The sequence below is a fragment of the Bos indicus x Bos taurus genome, chromosome 11, assembly GCF_003369695.1.
Source record: "Bos indicus x Bos taurus breed Angus x Brahman F1 hybrid chromosome 11, Bos_hybrid_MaternalHap_v2.0, whole genome shotgun sequence".
NCBI classification, from domain to species: Eukaryota; Metazoa; Chordata; class Mammalia; order Artiodactyla; family Bovidae; genus Bos; species Bos indicus x Bos taurus.
The window spans coordinates 43,646,289-43,663,568 of NC_040086.1; the positions used below are offsets into that span (position 1 = coordinate 43,646,289).

At 37.5% G+C, this 17,280-nt stretch overlaps 1 protein-coding gene across 8 annotated transcripts in view; it reads left to right on the forward strand.

Moving 5' to 3' along the window:
- Positions 1–17,280, forward strand: part of GCFC2 (GC-rich sequence DNA-binding factor 2) — an 81,220-nt gene that overhangs the window by 42,820 nt on the left and 21,120 nt on the right. For 2 of the 8 annotated variants that reach the window (XR_003513368.1, XM_027555390.1), the window contains 6 exons: positions 2,478–2,664; positions 7,097–7,220; positions 8,204–8,285; positions 8,748–8,860; positions 9,889–10,088; positions 12,078–12,228. Coding sequence is in view for 4 of the 8 variants with exons in the window: in XM_027555390.1 (XP_027411191.1) it covers positions 2,478–2,664; positions 7,097–7,220; positions 8,204–8,285; positions 8,748–8,860; positions 9,889–10,088; positions 12,078–12,228 (857 nt within the window). In the remaining 4 variants the exon portion in view is untranslated. Of the gene's footprint in view, positions 1–1,530; positions 1,729–2,477; positions 2,665–7,096; positions 7,221–8,203; positions 8,286–8,747; positions 8,861–9,888; positions 10,089–12,077; positions 12,229–17,280 lie in introns of those variants that run through there. The other 6 variants (XM_027555392.1, XM_027555391.1, XR_003513365.1 and 3 more) reach the window with 6 other exon arrangements.

The window sequence follows — 17,280 nt, forward strand, 5'->3', positions numbered from 1 at the left end:
CAAGAGATGGGAATACCAGACCACCATACCTGCTTCCTGAGAAATCTGTATGCAAGTGAAGAAGCAACAGTTAGAACTGGACATGGAACAACAGACTGGTTCTAAATTGGGAAAGGAGTACATCAAGGCTGTATATTGTCACCCTCCTTATTTAACTTATATGCAGAGCACATCATGCAAAATGCTGCACTGGATGAAACACAAGCTGGAATCAGAATTGCCAGGAGAAATATCAATAACCTCTGATATGCAGATGATACCACCCTTATGGCAAAAAGCGAAGAGGAGCTAAAGAGCCTCTTGATAAAGGTGAAAGAGGAGAGTGAAAAATCTGGCTTAAAACTCAACATTCAAAAAATGAAGATCATGGCATCCAGTCCATCTCTTCATGGCAAATAGATGGGGAAACAATGGAAACAGTGATAGACTTTATTTTCTTGGGCTCCAAAATCACTGCAGATGGGGACTGCAGCCATGAAATTGAAAGACATTTGCACTTTGGAAGAAAAGCTATGACCAACCTAGACAGCATATTCAAAAGCAGAGACATTACATTGCCAACAAAGGTCCATCTAGTCAAAGCTATGGCTTTCCCAATAGTCTTGTGTGGATGTGAGAGTTGGACTATAGAGAAGGCTGAGCACTGAAGAATTGATTGCTTTTGAACTGTGATGTTGGAGAAGACTCTTGAGAGTCCCTTGGACTGCACGGAGATCAAACCAGTCAGTCCTAAAGGAAATCAATCCTGAGTATTCATTGGAAGGTCTGATGTTGAAGCTGAAGCTCCAATACTTTGGCCGTCTGATGCAAAGATCCAAATCATTGGAAAAGACCCTGATGCTGGGCAAGATTGAAGGCAGGGGAAGGGAATGACAGAGGATAAGATGGTTGGATGGCATCACCAGTTCAATAGATGTGAGTTTGAACAAGCTCCAGGAGATGGTGAAGGACAGGGAAGTCTGGAGTGCTGCAGTCCATGGGGTCGAAAAGAGTCAGACATGGAGCAACTGAACAACAGTAACAACAAGGACATTATTAAGACGTCGCTTGTGAAGCTGTGCTGGAAAACTCACCTGAAATGGGACAAGGTCTCCGCCTTGCCTGGAAGCTCCTTTACATCTCTTCAAAGCAGGAGACCCGATGCTCCTGAAAGTGTGAAAAAGCAGTGTCCTGAGCAGCAGCTTGAAGAGAAATGGGAAGGATTCAGTGGTCCTCAAGATAGAGGAGTATCAAAGAAAAGGAGGTGTTGAGCCTAGCAGGGTCCTGCGGAGCTCCTAGGTATTGAGGCCTTTTTTTTTTTCCCCCATCATTTATTATAGGCTAGACTCTAGTTTCCATGACCCTCTCTCTGTTCCAAATGGCAGTACAGTTGCTAAACAAAGGAGGAACAGCAATGAAACCACCCTAGGCAAGATTAAAGGTCCAGAGAAGCTCGTCAAGATTAGGAGACTGGACCAACTAGATCCTGTACTCACGTAGCCTTGTCTAATCAAGACTAGGTTGTGTGCAGTTCCCTTACATCTCTTCAAGGCAGGAGACCCGAAGTGTAAAAAAAGAGCAATGTCCTGAACAACAGCTTGAAGAGAAATGCAAGCAGTGAAACCACCTGAGGCAAGATTAAAGGTCCAGAGATGCTCATCAAGATTGGAAGACTGGACCACCTCAGACTCCGCACATACCCGACCCTTTGAAACATTGCAAAAGAAAGACTGTTACTGCCTATATAAAGTAAGTACACGTATGGAGGAGGAGGGCATTGCATCCCAGTCCAGTACTGTTGCCTGGAGAATCTCATGGACAGAGGAGCCTGGAAGGCTACAGTCCCTAGGGTCACAGAGTGGGACATGACTGAAGAGACTTTGCACGATTATTGTAGCAGGTCACCTAGTTTACAAATTCTGATCGATCCACACTAACTTGTCCTCTAAGACGACCCTGAGATTAGCTGTAGCACCTAAAAATCTCTCCATGTCCTATGCTACCTTTCCCTTTGAAGCCTCTCTTATCGTGGAATTTTCCTTTGCTCCACAGGTCTTATAAACCCAGGTTTATATGATTGTCAGTTTCCTTGGTGGTCTTTATAAGGTAGCTCTGAAAAAATTTTCATTAGACTGCTGCTGCTGCTAAGTCATGTCAGTCGTGTCTGACTCTGTGCGACCCCATAGACGGCAGCCCTGGTGCGAATTCCCAGGTGGGAATCCTGTCCCTGGGATTCTCCAGGCAAGAACACTGGAGTGGGTTGCCATTTCCTTCTCCAATGCATGAAAGTGAAAAGTGAAAGTGAAGTCGCTCAGTCGTGTCCGACTCCTAGCGACCCCATGGACTGCAGCCTACCAGGCTCCCCCGTCCATGGGATTTTCCAGGCAAGAGTACTGTAGTGGGGTGCCATTGCTTTCTCCCATTAGACTGCTACTTACTATAATAGAAATACATTTGTAATATAAAGCAATTTTTATGTTTATTTTCTATTTATTTAGATTAACATTACTACAGGACACTCACCGCTCACATCTAAGAGAATATGAAAAATATATACAAGATATCAAGAGCTCAAAGAGTACCATCCAGAACCTAGAGAATTCATCAAATCAAACTCTAAGTTTTAAATTCTATAAAAGCATGAAAATTTATGTGGAAAATTTAATTGACTGTCTTAATGAAAAGGTATGTGTCTATAAATACTGAATCATTTCCTTTTTATACAGAAATTCCCTTACCATGTGATTTTTTTTTTTTTTTAGTTTAAATCCCATAACTAGGTACTTCATCTAGTATTCTTCCTACCTATTTTTGATGTACTGCTACTGCTAAGTCACTTCAGTCCTGTCCGACTCTGTGCGACCCCATAGACGGCAGCCCACCAGGCTCCCCCGTCCCTGGAATTCTCCAGGCAAGACACTGGAGTGGGTTGCCATTTCCTTCTCCAATGCATGAAAGTGAAAAGTGAAAGTGAAGTCGCTCAGTCGTGTCCGACCCTTAACATGGACTGCAGCCTACCAGGCTCTTCCATCCATGGGATTTTCCAGGCAAGAGTACTGGAGTGGGGATAGTGGAATATTAGGTATTCCCTTAATGTTGGACAGTTAGGTGTTTTTGTAATCATTTTGGAACATGTAAATAGCAATATTTACATGCAAATAGAAGAAATATGGACAGAGGTTCATTACATTGTACAGGAGGCAGTGATCAAGACCATCCCCAAGAAAAAAAAATGCAAAAAGGCAAAAAGGTTGTCTGAAGAGGGCTTACAAATAGCTGTGAAAAGAAGAGAAGCTAAAGGCAAAGGAGAAAAGGAAAGATATACCCATCTGAATGCAGAGTTTCAAAGAATAGCAGGGAGAGATAAGAAAGCCTTCTTCAGTGATCAGTGCAAAGAAATAGAGGAAAACAATAGAATGAGAAAGACTAGAAATCTCTTCAAGAAAATTAGCTATATCAAAGGAACATTTCATGCAAAGATGGGCACAATAAAGGACAGAAACGATATGGACCTAAAGAAGCAGAAGATATTAAGAAGAGGTGGCAAGAATACACAAAAGAACTATATAAAAAAGATCTTAATGACCCAGATAACCACAGTGGTGTGGTCACTCACCTAGAGCCAGACATCCTGGAATGCGAAGTCAAGTGGGTCTTAGGAAGCGTCACTACAAACAAAGCTAGTGGAGGTAATGGAATTCCAGTTGAGCTATTTCAAATCCTAAAAGATGATGCTGTGAAAGTGCTGCACTGAATATGTAAACAAATTTGGAAAACTCAGTATGGATACAGGACTGGAAAAGGTCAATTTTCATTCCAAGCCCAAAGAAAGGCAATGCCAAAGAATGTTCAAACTACCACACAATTGCACTCATCTCACACGCTAGTAAAGAAATGCTCAATATTCTCCAAGTGAGGCTTCAGTAGTACATGAACCGAGAATTTCCAGATGTTCAAGCTGGATTTAGAAAAGGCAGAGGAACCAGAGATCAAATTGCCAACATCCACTGGATCATAGAAAAAGCAAGAGAGTTACAGAAAAACATCTACTTCTGCTTGATTGACTATGCTAAAGCCTTTGACTGTGGATCACAACATACTGTGGAAAATTCTTCAAGAGATGGGAATACCAGACCACCTGACCTGCCTTCTGAGAAATCTGTATGCAGGTCAGGAAGCAACAGTTAGAACTGAACATGGAACAACAGACTAGTTACAAATTGGAAAAGGAGTACGTCAAGGTTGTGTATTGTCACCCTGTTTATTTAACTTATATGTAGAGTATATCATGCAAAATGCCAGGCTGGATGAAACACAAGCTGGAATCAAGATTGCCAGGAGAAATATCAATAACCTCAAATACGCAGATGACACTCCCCTTATGGCAGAAAGAGGAACTAAAGAGCCTCTTGATGAAGGTGAAAGAGGAGAATGAAAAACCTGGCTTAAAACTCAACATTCAAAGTATGAAGATCATGGTATCCAGTCCTATCACTTCATGGCAAATAGATGGGGAAACAATGGAAACAGTGATAGACTTTATTTTCTTGGACTCAATACTCACTGCAAATGGTGACCGCAGCCATGAATTTAGAAGACACTTGCTCCTTGGAAGAAAAGCTATGACAGATTAGACAACATATCAAAAAGCAGAGACATTACTTTGCTGACAAAGGTCTGTCTAGTCAAAGCTGTGGTTTTTCCAGTAATCATGTATGGATGTGAGAGTTGGACCATAAAGAAAACTAAATACAAAGAATTGATGCTTTTTAATTGTGTTGGAGAGGACTCTTGAGAGTCCCTTGTACTGCAAGGAGATCAAACCAGTCAGTCCTAAAGGAAATCAGTCCTGAAAATTCACTGGAAGGACTGATGATGAAGCTGAAGCTCCAGTGCTTTGGCCACCTGATGCGAACAGCTTACTCATTAGAAAAGACCCTGATGTTGGGTAAGATTGAAGGCAGGAGGAGACGGGGATGACAGAGGATGAGATGGTTGTATGGCATCACTGATTCAATGGACAAGAGTTTGAGCAAGCTCCGGGAGGTGGTGATGTACAGGGAAGCCTGGCAGGCTGCAGTCCATGGGGTCACAAAGAGTCGGACATGACTCAGCAACTGAACTGAACTGACTGAAATAGCAATATAAATTTTTAAAATTCTGTCTGTTTAAGAAAAGTTCTAGAAATTGAATTACTAAGTCAAAGTGTCTAAATACATTAAGGCTTATGAAACATTACTAAATTATCCTTCAGAAAAGTTTTATCAGTTTCTAGTGTATTTAGTTTTTATGTATTTATTTTGATCTCACAAGTCATTTGTTTTCTTAACACATACAGTTTTCTTGTAGTGAATTATTTGTGTCCTTTACCCTGCTATCTTCTTGTTCATACCGTGGGTTTGTTTTTGTGGGTTTTTTTCCTTTTTCCCAGTATATGATGAACAGCTTTCTATTGCTTAAAAATTTTAGTGCTTTATCCTATTTGATGTAGGTATACATTCCAATTTGTTTTGTCTTTTGATTTTGTTGAGATGGTTTTTTGATATTTGTTGTTGTTGTTTAGTCACTAAGTTGTGTCCAACTCCTTTTTGACCCCATGAAGCCTGCCAGGCTTCTCTGTCCATGGGATTTCCCAGGCAAGAATACTGGAGTGGGCTGCCGTTTCATTCTCCAGGGGATCTTCTTGACTCAGGGATCAAACCCACATCTCCTGCTTGGCTGGCAGATTGTTACTGCTGTGCTACCCAGGAAGTCCTTTTTTGATATTAGGTGTGCTTTTTGTTTTTTTCTTTTAAATTTTAACTGAAGTATAGTTGATTTACAATGTTGTGTTAGTTCCTGGTATATAGCAAAGTGATTCAGTTATATATGTGTATGTTCTTTTCATATTCTTTTCCATTATGGTGTATTTCAGGATGTTGAATATAGTTCCCTGTGGTGTATAGTAGGATCTGGTTGCTTTTTTGTATATAGTAGTTTGTATCTGCTATTCTCAGACTCCTGGTTTATTCCTCCCCATAGATTGATTTTTATCATATTTTATATTCCACAGATAAGTAATATCATAATATATTTGTCTTTCTCTTTCTGACTTAACTTCATTTAGTATTATTGTCTCTAGGTGTATCCCTGCTGCTGCAAATGGCATTATTATTTTATGGCTGGGTTGTATTCTAGTGTGTGTGTGTGTATACATCTATACAGCACATCATCCTTATCCAGGCATCATTCAGGGACATTTAGGTTGCTTCCATGTCTTGGCTCTTGTAAATAATGTTGCTATGAACATTGGGATGCCATGTATCTGAATTAGAGTTTTCTCCAGATATATGCCCAAGAGTGGCATATATGGAAACTCTAGTTTTTTCAGGATCATATGGAAACTCTAGTTTTTTAAGGAGCCACCATATTGTTTTTCATAGTAGCTGCACCAGCTTATACACCCAGCAACAGTGTAGGAGGGTTCCCTTTTCTCCACAGCCTCTCCAGTATTTGCTATATGTAGACTTTTTGTTGTTGACCTTTGTAACCAGTGTAACAATAGGGGAGAAACTAATCTGGTAATCTTTTAAAAGTAAATTAAAAGTAATGAAGAAAGTAGAGTGTATTTTTAAAGTGATTAGTCTACTTTAAGAAAAGGACAACTCAAGACCCCAATTTAAGGACTTGGTATGTATAAAACAATGATTAACATAAAAATTTTAAAACATCTGATGTCATTGCTAGTAGAGAAATGTGTATCAAAACTACAGTGAGGTATCATATCACACTGTTTTTGTTTTATATATACTAAGTCATCATTTCCTTCTCTTCTATCTCAAAAAAGAATTTTTCTTTTCTAGCCACTTTTATCCATGTTTCTGACTCCAGCCAAGTTAGGTTTTATTATTTATGATATTTATAGCTGTTTTGGTACAATGTTTATTTCCTGGTTTTATTAGTATTATAAGTATTGGAAGCTATGTCTATTCCTCACAATGTTCATTTAATTGAAATGTGATAGTGTTAAAAATGTTTCTGTTATATGAAATTTGAGCATATAATGTGCTTATATATAATTATTTTTTATAATCATTTAATGACCACCCACAAAATGTTACTTATGTATGTATTTCAGATTATCAGCATCCAAGAAATAGAATCAGCCATGCACGCACTCCTTTTAAAACAAGCCATGATCTTTATGAAACGCAGGCAAGATGAATTAAAACATGAATCAGCGTATTTACAACAGTTATCATGTTAGTGTTTTTCATGTTCAATGTGATTTTTTCTTCATTAAGCTAAATTGTTAGCTAAAAGATAAAAATATTTCTATTACTATATAAAAAATGTTTATTGTGTATTTTCCCACTGACCTTTCACCTACCCTCTTCTAAAATTCCCAAACCATTTTAAAATCTGGGCTTCAAAATGTCTTAAATTAAGTCCAAATCTAAAAAAATTAAAATTATGACTTCTAATCACTTAGTGTTTGAAAGAAAATATTTATATGACCATTTAATGATTATTTTGAGATGACGACATAAACATATAGACTGTGTCAGAAGCCTAACTTTATAAATTTTCCACAGATTGATTGTGGAAGTTAAAGAAATTCTGGTGGGTTTCAGTATAGAATCGTCTATAAGATCTCATTATATTAATAAAGAATTGGATGCAGCCCTTTAATTCTCACACTGATTTTGTATTTGCAGAGATGTCTTCCTTTGATTAAGGTGCTGTCAGGGTATAGTGAAAGAAATGAGACCACAACATCAAGTAGATGATAAAAGCAAAATCAGAATGACTCAAATATATGACATTTAGTTGGCCATAAGTTGCAGTATATGCTAAAATAGGAGATAATATGAATGACGTATTGGTAATGTGTTTCTAGAATTTGACCATAGGGACAGGAAAAAAAAAATGGTGAAAACTGCTGAAAAAGAATACAAGGGAAAGAAACTTTATTTTTGTTACTGTTCTTGAGTGCTGAACTATATTCACCAGACAAGGTACATTTTATTAGATTAGCAAACTCAATACCTATTAATATTGTGGTAGAGAGTTAACATTGCAATTTCATTGCATGATGAAATATGCAATTTAAGCATAGTCTATGTATGGATGTTTATATATACAAATATGTATACATACCTAAAATATAACTTTTGTTTTCAAAATGTTTCACTGTATTTCTTTTTAGAATTTACAGTATAAAATCAATTTTATTCATTAACAGGCAAACCTGAGACATCAATAAATAAAAGCTTGGCTATGGATGAAAAAACTCAGTGGATTTTAGAAGAGGCTGAATCTCGAAGGTAACTAAAGACTTAAAGCATCACTGAGCAAGTATTTTTCATAGTTTAAATATAGTTAATCATATAGTATAAATGCCTATAACCTGGCATATTAATCTGTGAGAATGGTGTAAAACCAAAATTTAGTTAAACAGTCCTCTACCCCATGGTTTAAAGACACACTTATGTATTTGAATTAGTTAGAAGGAATGTATAAAGTGGTATTTATCAGGTTGGGACTGTCTCATAGGAAGCTAGTCCTAAATACATTGTTACTCCTTTTTCCAAATTATGGGAGTGTCTAACAAGAATAAGAGAGAGAATCAGTTCAGATTAATGAAGTTAAAATATCAAAAATATTAATATAAAATTGTGTGAAAGTATGATTGTTTATTTCTGGGCATTTTAAGTAATGATGACTTTTACTTTTTGTTTTAAAGCATTTATTTTCATATTTTATTTTTGGTTTATTGCAAAATACAGGGCACGAAGAAGACAAGCAAGGGTTCTTTCTGGGAATTGTACTCATGAAGAAGGAACATCTAGTGATGATGAACTGTCTTCAGCAGACATGATTGACTTCCAAAAAAGCCAAGGTCAGTTATCAAGTTTCTGATGTGTCTTAATTGAAGTACTGAAATGATAGAAAATCTTTGCCATGATTGCCCTTATATTAAGCTATCCAATATAGTTGGGAAAATTCAGAATAAATAATACTTTTTTTTCCTTATTAGACTTGTCTTTAACTCTGAAAGAATGGATAAAATGGAGAAGTAGGATGAGTATTCCTGCATCTTTATAGTTTTTTCCCCTCAACCTTTTTCATCTCCTGTTATAAATGAGCCATGAACATTTTTGGCTTCATTTCTCTGCTACATACTTTCTATTTTATCATTTCTTTCAGTTCTTTAAAATACTTATTTATTTGGCTGTGCCAGGTCTTAACTGTGGCTTGTGGGATCTAGTTCCCTGACCAGGGATTGAACCTAGGCCTGCTGCATTGGGAGCTTGGGGTCTTAGCCACTGCACCACCACGGAAGTCCCTATTTGTTGTTCAGTCGCTCAGTCATGTCCAGCTCTTTGCAATCCCATGGACTGCAGCATGGCAGGCTTTCCTGTCCTTCACAATCTCCCGGAGTTTGAATTTGAATTGAATTTATAGTAAAGTCCATTTTTAGCATTGTAAGGAGGTAAAATATGTACAGCTGAAAGAATGTAGGCTTTACAGTCAAATAGATGAGTTCAAAGAGGGAATCTATTCTGTGTGACCTTAAGCGAATTACTTGACTTCACTGTATCTGATATTGTTGTTTGCTTTTTCTTTGTCTGTAAACAGATAGGCTAGAAACACTTACCTTTTAGGGAAGATAGTTATGATAATGACATGAGATAATGTGTTTATAATGTTTTGGCATATAACAAGGGCTTAATAAATGGTAGATTTTATCAGTATCAGTTGTTACTAAGGTGTTTTTTTTTAATTAAAACTATTTATATGTTAATGTCAAGAATAACTTTCAACTCAGTTGATTACATAAGTTATACATAACTATGTTTATAGGAATCAAACTTAAAGATCACAAATGTAAAATGTGTAATATACAGAGACTCATTTTCTTCACAGGTGACATTTTACAGGATCATAAGAAGATTTTTGAAGATGTACACAGTGATTTTTGTAATATCCAGAATATTTTATTGAAATTTCGACAATGGCGAGAAAAGTTTCCTGATTCTTATTATGAAGCTTTCATTAGTTTATGCATTCCGAAGCTTTTAAATCCCCTAATACGATTTCAGTTGATTGACTGGAACCCTCTTAAGGTATATGAGCTTAACGTGAAAAAAATAATCCTGATCACATTTAGTTACTTCAGTCCTCTTGTTATCAGGTTAACTATAATATAAAATACCTCACCCTTAGGGATGGAATTAATAATCATGCTTTGGAGTAGTCATTTACCATTTCTTGGTTCTCACTCTGTTTTAAGGCTAACACATCAGTAAAGGAAACACTTTAAAAAAATCTTCTGTGATAAGTTGAAGATCACTCAAAAAATAAAGGTAATATTAGACCATAAGACGGAGAAGGCAATGGCACCCCACTCCAGTACTCTTGTCTGGAAAATCCCATGGACGGAGGAGCCTGGTAGGCGGCAGTCCATGGGGTCGCACAGAGTCGGACACGACTGAGCGACTTCACTTTCACTTTTCACTTACATGCATTGGCGAAGGCAATGGCAACCCACTCCAGTGTTCTTGCCTGGAGAATCCCAGGGACGGGGGAGCCTGGTGGACTGCCGTCTATGGGGTCACACAGAATCGGACACGACTGAAGTGACTTAGCAGCAGACCATAAGAATTTTACAATCTGAGTGAAATTCAAAATAGGTACCAAGAGTTCTGACGTTGGAGATGACATAATGGGAATACTTGGCTAGGAAAGCTACAATGAAGATGAGGAATTTAAATGAGGATTTAAAGGGTATATAGAATTTAAATAAGAAGAGAGCAAGGAAGGAAAAGGTGTTTTGTAAAGGTACATGGGGAGAAATAGTAGTCTTGTAGAGACTGCATAGATTGTAAATCAAGAGAAAGGAACTTGTTTTGATAGGTAATGGGAGGAGTGACGTGATGAAGGTAATGATTTAGGAAGCTCTGAGCAATAGGCTAACTTGGAGCGTAGAGAGAAAGAGGTGAAGATAACTGAAAGGCAGTTGCTGTAGCCCAAGTCCAAGGAGATGAGTTCCTCACACAGGGTGATAGTGACATAGCAAAGAGGAAAGAAAGGGTTGATTACAAGTGATTTTATGAAGAATCAATAAACTGCTGCGAATAACCCTAACAAAACATCAAAATAGTGACCCCAAGGTTTGGATTCTAAGTTATTAGGACAACGGTAGTTCCATTCATAGAAATGGTGTCTTTTCAAAGAGGGAAAAGGTTTTCAAGGAAGTTTTACATTATAGACAATGAAATGATGATGGGACATCCATGTGGTTAAGCAAACAGAAATGAGAAAATGAAATTCTAGGAAGAGAGGAGAGCTGAAAATAAAGACTTAACAAAGGGTGAATCCCTTTTGCTTGACTAAGGCGGATCTTCCTCTGCCCTAGTCATCATGCCTTTAGACTTTCTGTTAGGTTCAGGGCCATACAGTGTTCTTAGTTTAGGAACCAGGCTTATCCCTAAGGTAGCTGGTTGGACGACAGCCTAGTTGTTAACCACTCAAGCTGAATTGAGTATTCTGTCACACATAGCAAAGATCTGTTCATTCAGTCATTCATCAAATAGTAATTGGCCATCTGCTGTTTGCTTAATAATAAGATAAGCCACATGCAAAGTATACATTTGTGCCAGTGAGACTTGGGAGAGCCAGAGTGAATTTTGTATAAGGTAAGTATATCTTTAAAAGCAAATACCATGGATATTTTAACTGCTATTGTTATAAATGTATATTTTGTTCCTAACAGTACCTGCCATTTAGTAGGTCCTAAACACAGGGGGGCATTTCTGGACATCAATAAACACGTGAAATATAGTATCCTGTCTCACTGCCTAGACATCATGTGTTAGTCATGTCATGCTGTCTAGCCTTGGTGGTCTAGTACTGTATGTGCGTGAGTGCTGTCGCTTCAGTTGTCTCCAACTCTCTGTGACCCTATAAACTGTAGCCCTCTGTATATGTTGGGTTAAAATATGGAATTATTCTCCTTTGATCCTTAGAAAAGCTCTGGTAATTACTGAAAAAGTTAACTATATAAAGATAAAAATTAAGAATTTATTTATAACTTGGATAATTTTATTTATAAGTTTGATTCCATAGGTTTAAAACAGATGCCATGGTTTACATCTATAGAAGAATTTATAGATTGCAGTATGGAAGATTCAAAGAAGGAAGATAGTTCTGATAAGAAAATCTTGTCTACTGTCATCAACAAAACAGTTATTCCTCGACTTATAGGTACTGTTTTGTAATCTTGATAAAATTAAATTGTTCTTTAGCTAAGTATAAGATCAGTCATTTCTGTTACAGTCACAAATTTTTTTCGTTTTTGAACACAACTGTAATATACAGTAGAAATCAACAGATTTATAATTTAAGCTGATTAAAAACAGCTTGTTTGTGCAAGTGACTGGCTATCAAACTCCTGATACTCTTGGACCTTTAGTATTTGTGACATTCACATTACTTTAATAGTTACTTTTATAAGTCATTTATTAGTGGCACACTTCCATCTCTACTATGTGTATGTCTTTCCCTTAACTTCTCCCCTTACATTTCTTCTTCTTTTTTTTTTAATTTTTATTGGAGTATGGTTGATTTACAATGTTGTGTTAGTTTCAAGTGTACAGCAAAGTAAATCAGTTATACATATATCCACATTTTTTTTTTTTTAGATCCCTGTCCCACGTAGGCCATTACAGAGTTTTGAGTAGATTTTCCTGTGCTGTATTGCAGGTTCTTACTAGTTATCTGTTTTATATATAGTAGTGTGTCTAGTCAATCCGAATCTCTCAATTAATTCTTCCCCACATTTATCCCCTGGTAACCGTAAGTTTGTTTTGTACAGCCATGACTCTACTTCTGTTACGTAAATAAGTTTGTTTGTAGCCTTATTTTTAGATTCCACATAGAAACCATGTCACGTGATATTTGTCTGTCTTTGTCTGACTTACTTTACTCAGTATGACAGTCTAGGTTCATCCATGTTGCTGCAAATGGCATTTTTTGTCTTTTTTATGGCTGGGTGATAATATTCCATGGTATATAATGGAATATTACCACATCTTCTTTATCCATGCCTCTGTTGATGGACATTTAGCTTGTTTCCACGTCCTGGCTATTGTAAATAATGCTTCAGTGAACATTAGGGTGAGTGTATCTTTTCCAGTTATGGTTTTCTCTGGGTTATATGCCCAGGAGTGAGATTGCTGGGTTATCTGGTAGTTCTGTTTTCAGCTTTGTAAGGAAGCTCCATACTGTTCTCCATAGTGGCTGTTGCAATTCACATTTCCACCAACAGTGTAGGAGAGTTCCCTTATCTCCACACCCTCTCCAGCATTTATTGTTTGTAAATTTTTTGATGGTGGCCATTCTGACCTGTGTGAGGTGAGGCTTCATTGTAGTTTTGATTTGCATTTCTGATGTTGGTCGTCTTTTCATGTGCTATTTGGCCATCTATATGTCTTCTTTGGAGAAATGTCTGTTTAGATCCTCTGCCTTCTGAGTTACTTATTGTTTGATATTGAGCTGCATGAGCTGTTTGTATATTTTGGAGATTGATCCTCTTGTTAGTTGCTTTGTTTGCAAATATTTTCTCTCATTCTGAGGGTTATCTTCTTGTTTTGCTTATGGTCCTTTGGTGTGCAAAATCTTTTAAGTTAAATTAAATCCCATTTGTTAATTTTTGTTTTTATTTTCATTGCTCTAGGAGTTGTATCAAAAAAGATCTTGCTGCAATTTATATCAAAGAGTGTCATGTCTATGTTTTCTTCTAAGTTTTTTTAGTGTCCGGCCTTACATTTCGGTCTTTAATCCCTTTTGAGTTTATTTTTGTATACGGTGAGTTTCTTCTTTCTTTAAAAAAACATTACTACATTTCCCTTACTCCTCCTACTAGTACTCAGAGCTGTTGGGCACTGATGTTTGTGCCTCAGTCTGAATTTGTTTTATCTGAAATTATACTTCATAAGGATCTGTTCCACCACGTCACTGAGAATGGATTCTGACTGCAAAGTCTGCAAACTCTTAAAAACTAAAGTAACCTGCTTTATATTGCTTCTCAGCCAACTTGACTAAACTTTAAAGATTTTCCTCAGAATAATTTACAGTGCAATCATGGGGTATCTTGGAAAGATAGTGCTTTTAACCATTTACTTTTAGCTATTAAGCATTATTAATGATAGCATAGAATATATATGCCTCATTTAAGTATTCATCTGAAAATTCCAAATACTTCACTTTCAGTTCAGTTCAGTTCAGTTGCTCAGTCGTGTCCGACTCTTTGCAACCCCATGAATCACAGCACGCCAGGCCTCCCTGTCCATCACCAACTCCTGGAATTCACTCAGACTCACGTCCATAGAGTCAGTGATGCCATCCAGCCATCTCATCCTCTGTCATCCCCTTCTCCTCCTGCCCCCAATCCCTCCCAGCATCAGAGTCTTTTCCAATAAGTCAACTCTTCCCATGAGGTGGCCAAAGTACTGGAGTTTCAGCTTTAGCATCATTCCTTCCAAAGAAATCCCAGGGCTCATCTCCTTCAGAATGGACTGGTTGGATCTCCTTGCAGTCCAAGGGACTCTCAAGAGTCTTCTCCGACACTACAGTTCAAAAGCATCAATTCTTTGGCGCTCAGCCTTCTTCGCAGTCCAACTCTCACATCCATACATGACCACTGGAAAAACCATAGCCTTGACTAGATGGATCTTTGTGGGCAAAGTAATGTCTCTGCTTATGAATATGCTATCTAGGTTGGTCATAACTTTCCTTCTAAGGAGTAAGCGTCTTTTAATTTCATGGCTGCAGTCACCATCTGTAGTGATTTTGGAGCCCAGAAAAATAAAGTCTGACACTGTTTCCACTGTTTCCCCATCTATTTCCCATGAAGTGGTGGGACCGGATGCCATGATCTTCATTTTCTGAATGTTGAGCTTTAAGCCAACTTTTTCACTCCCCACTTTCACCTTCATCAAAAGGCTTTTGAGTTCCTCTTCACTTTCTGCCATAAGGGTGGTGTCAACTGCATATCTGAGGTTATTGGTATTTCTCCCGGCCATCTTGATTCCAGCTTGTGCTTCTTCCAGTCCAGTGTTTCTCATGATGTACTCTGCATATAAGTTAAATAAGCAGGGTGACAATATACAGCCTTGACGTACTCCTTTTCCTATATAAAACCATTCTGTTGTTGCATGTCCAGTTCTAACTGTTGCTTCTTGACCTGCATACAGATTTCTCAAGAGGCAGGTCAGGTGGGCTGGTATTCCCATCTCTTGAAGAATTTTCCACAGTCTGTTGTGATCCACACAGTCAAAGGCTTTGGCATAGTCAATAAAGCAGAAATAGATGTTTTTCTGGAATTCTCTTGCTTTTTCCATGGTCCAGCAGATGTTGGCAACTTTATGGTAGCTCTTTTTGAGCTTCCTGGGTAATTGCATACTGTCCTCTAGTGCTATCTATATCTGGGGTGTTCTTCAATGGCCATGTATCACTCATGAATATCATATTAAATAGTGCAGATGTCAGATGTTTTTTTCTTTCATCACAGAAAGTTCTTTTGGACAGTGCTTTTCTGCTTGATTTTCAATCAAAAAGAACTAGAAGAACAAATCCAGATCTCTTCTTAAGAGCACCAGATCTCTTATCAGAGTAACTTCTGAATATATCTACTTGGCAACTCAAATCCAAAATGCAAAATCACACTTGTCATCTTTGTTTCAGACTTGTTCCTCTTATATTCCTTCTCTAGAAAGTGGTACCTCCACCTACCCACATATTCAAACCAGAACCTCCAAGTCATCTACTCCTGCTTTTTTCTTACCTCTTTATATAAGCAATTGCCACATCTGTTACTTTTTTCCTTTTTCTAACCCATTTTCTATACTTAAGCCATGGTGATCTGTCTAAAAAGTAAGTCTGATTCTGTCATACCTCACTTAAAACACTTTATTCTAAACTGCCTTTAGGTTGAAGTCTAATCTCTTTAACATGGACTTTTCTAGGACTTTCAGGATTTTGTCTCTGTTTAGTAGTTCTCTAGCCCCATCTTTTGCCAAGCTCAATTCCTTCATCCCCTCATCTCCACCTCTACTGGTGGAGGTAGAAGGAGAAGCTATCTTCTCCCTGGCTTTTATGTCTTCTACACTCCATCCACCTGACAAATCCCTTAACCCTATACCTCTTTCATCTAGCTAACTAACTCCTCTTCATCTTTCAGAACTCTATATAGACATCATTTCTAGGAACTGGGTTAGGCATACCTTTTCAGGGTTCCTGATGTACTCTAATCCTTAGGATGGTACCTACATTATAATTGCTTACCTAAGCAACTATACATATATGTATATAATATATTTGTATTTGACATTAGACAAAATTGTTCTGAGGCAACCCTAATCTTACTGCTATATTTCTAATAGTTAATGCTAGGCACATAGTAGACTCTAAGATTATTACAAGCCTAATCTTCTAGATGCCTGAGAAATCAGTTTTATATTTGATTTGGGGTATTTTTTTAACCTATTTAAATTTTTAAAAAAATATTTAACTTATATTTTACAAGAGTCAAGCACAGTTGTTAACTTCAGCATATACATCAGTAAACAAAATAATAATCCCTGATGTTATGGAGCTTTCATTCTGTGAAGGAGATAAACGATGAACAAGTAAAATCTATAGTGTGTTAATTACAAGGGCTGAGGAGAAAAGTAAAGTAAGGGGGAAAGATACAAATTATGAAAGAGGAGTGCAATTTAAAATAGTTTGGCCAGGGAAGGGCTTCCTGGGAAGGTCACAAATGAGCAGATTTCCAAAAGGAAGTAAAGAAGTGGGCCAAATGAATGTCTGAGGTGACAGCATCCTAAACAGCACATGCAAAGGCCCTGAGGCAGGGGCTATCTTGATTTACTTGAAAAACAGCAGATAGGCCAGAGTAACTTTAGTAGAGTGAGCAACAGGGACAGTAAGAAGAGGTTAGCAGGATAACAGTGGCTGTGTCATATGGGGCCTTGTAATCATTTGTAAGGACTTTTACTGTAAGTGAGCAAGAAGCAATTGGAGAGTTTTGAGCAGAGAAGTGACAAGATCTGCCCTATCATTAAAACAGACTTATTCTGGTTCCTGTGTTAAGAATGAACTGTATGCAGATCAATTATGAAGCTTTTTCAGTAATCTAAGCAACGGTGGTTTGACTTGAGTGTTAAAAATGGAGGTGGCTGGAAAGTGGTCAAATTCTGTATATATTTCAAAAGTATTAACACTAACAGAATTTGATATGGATTGTGGAACAAGAGA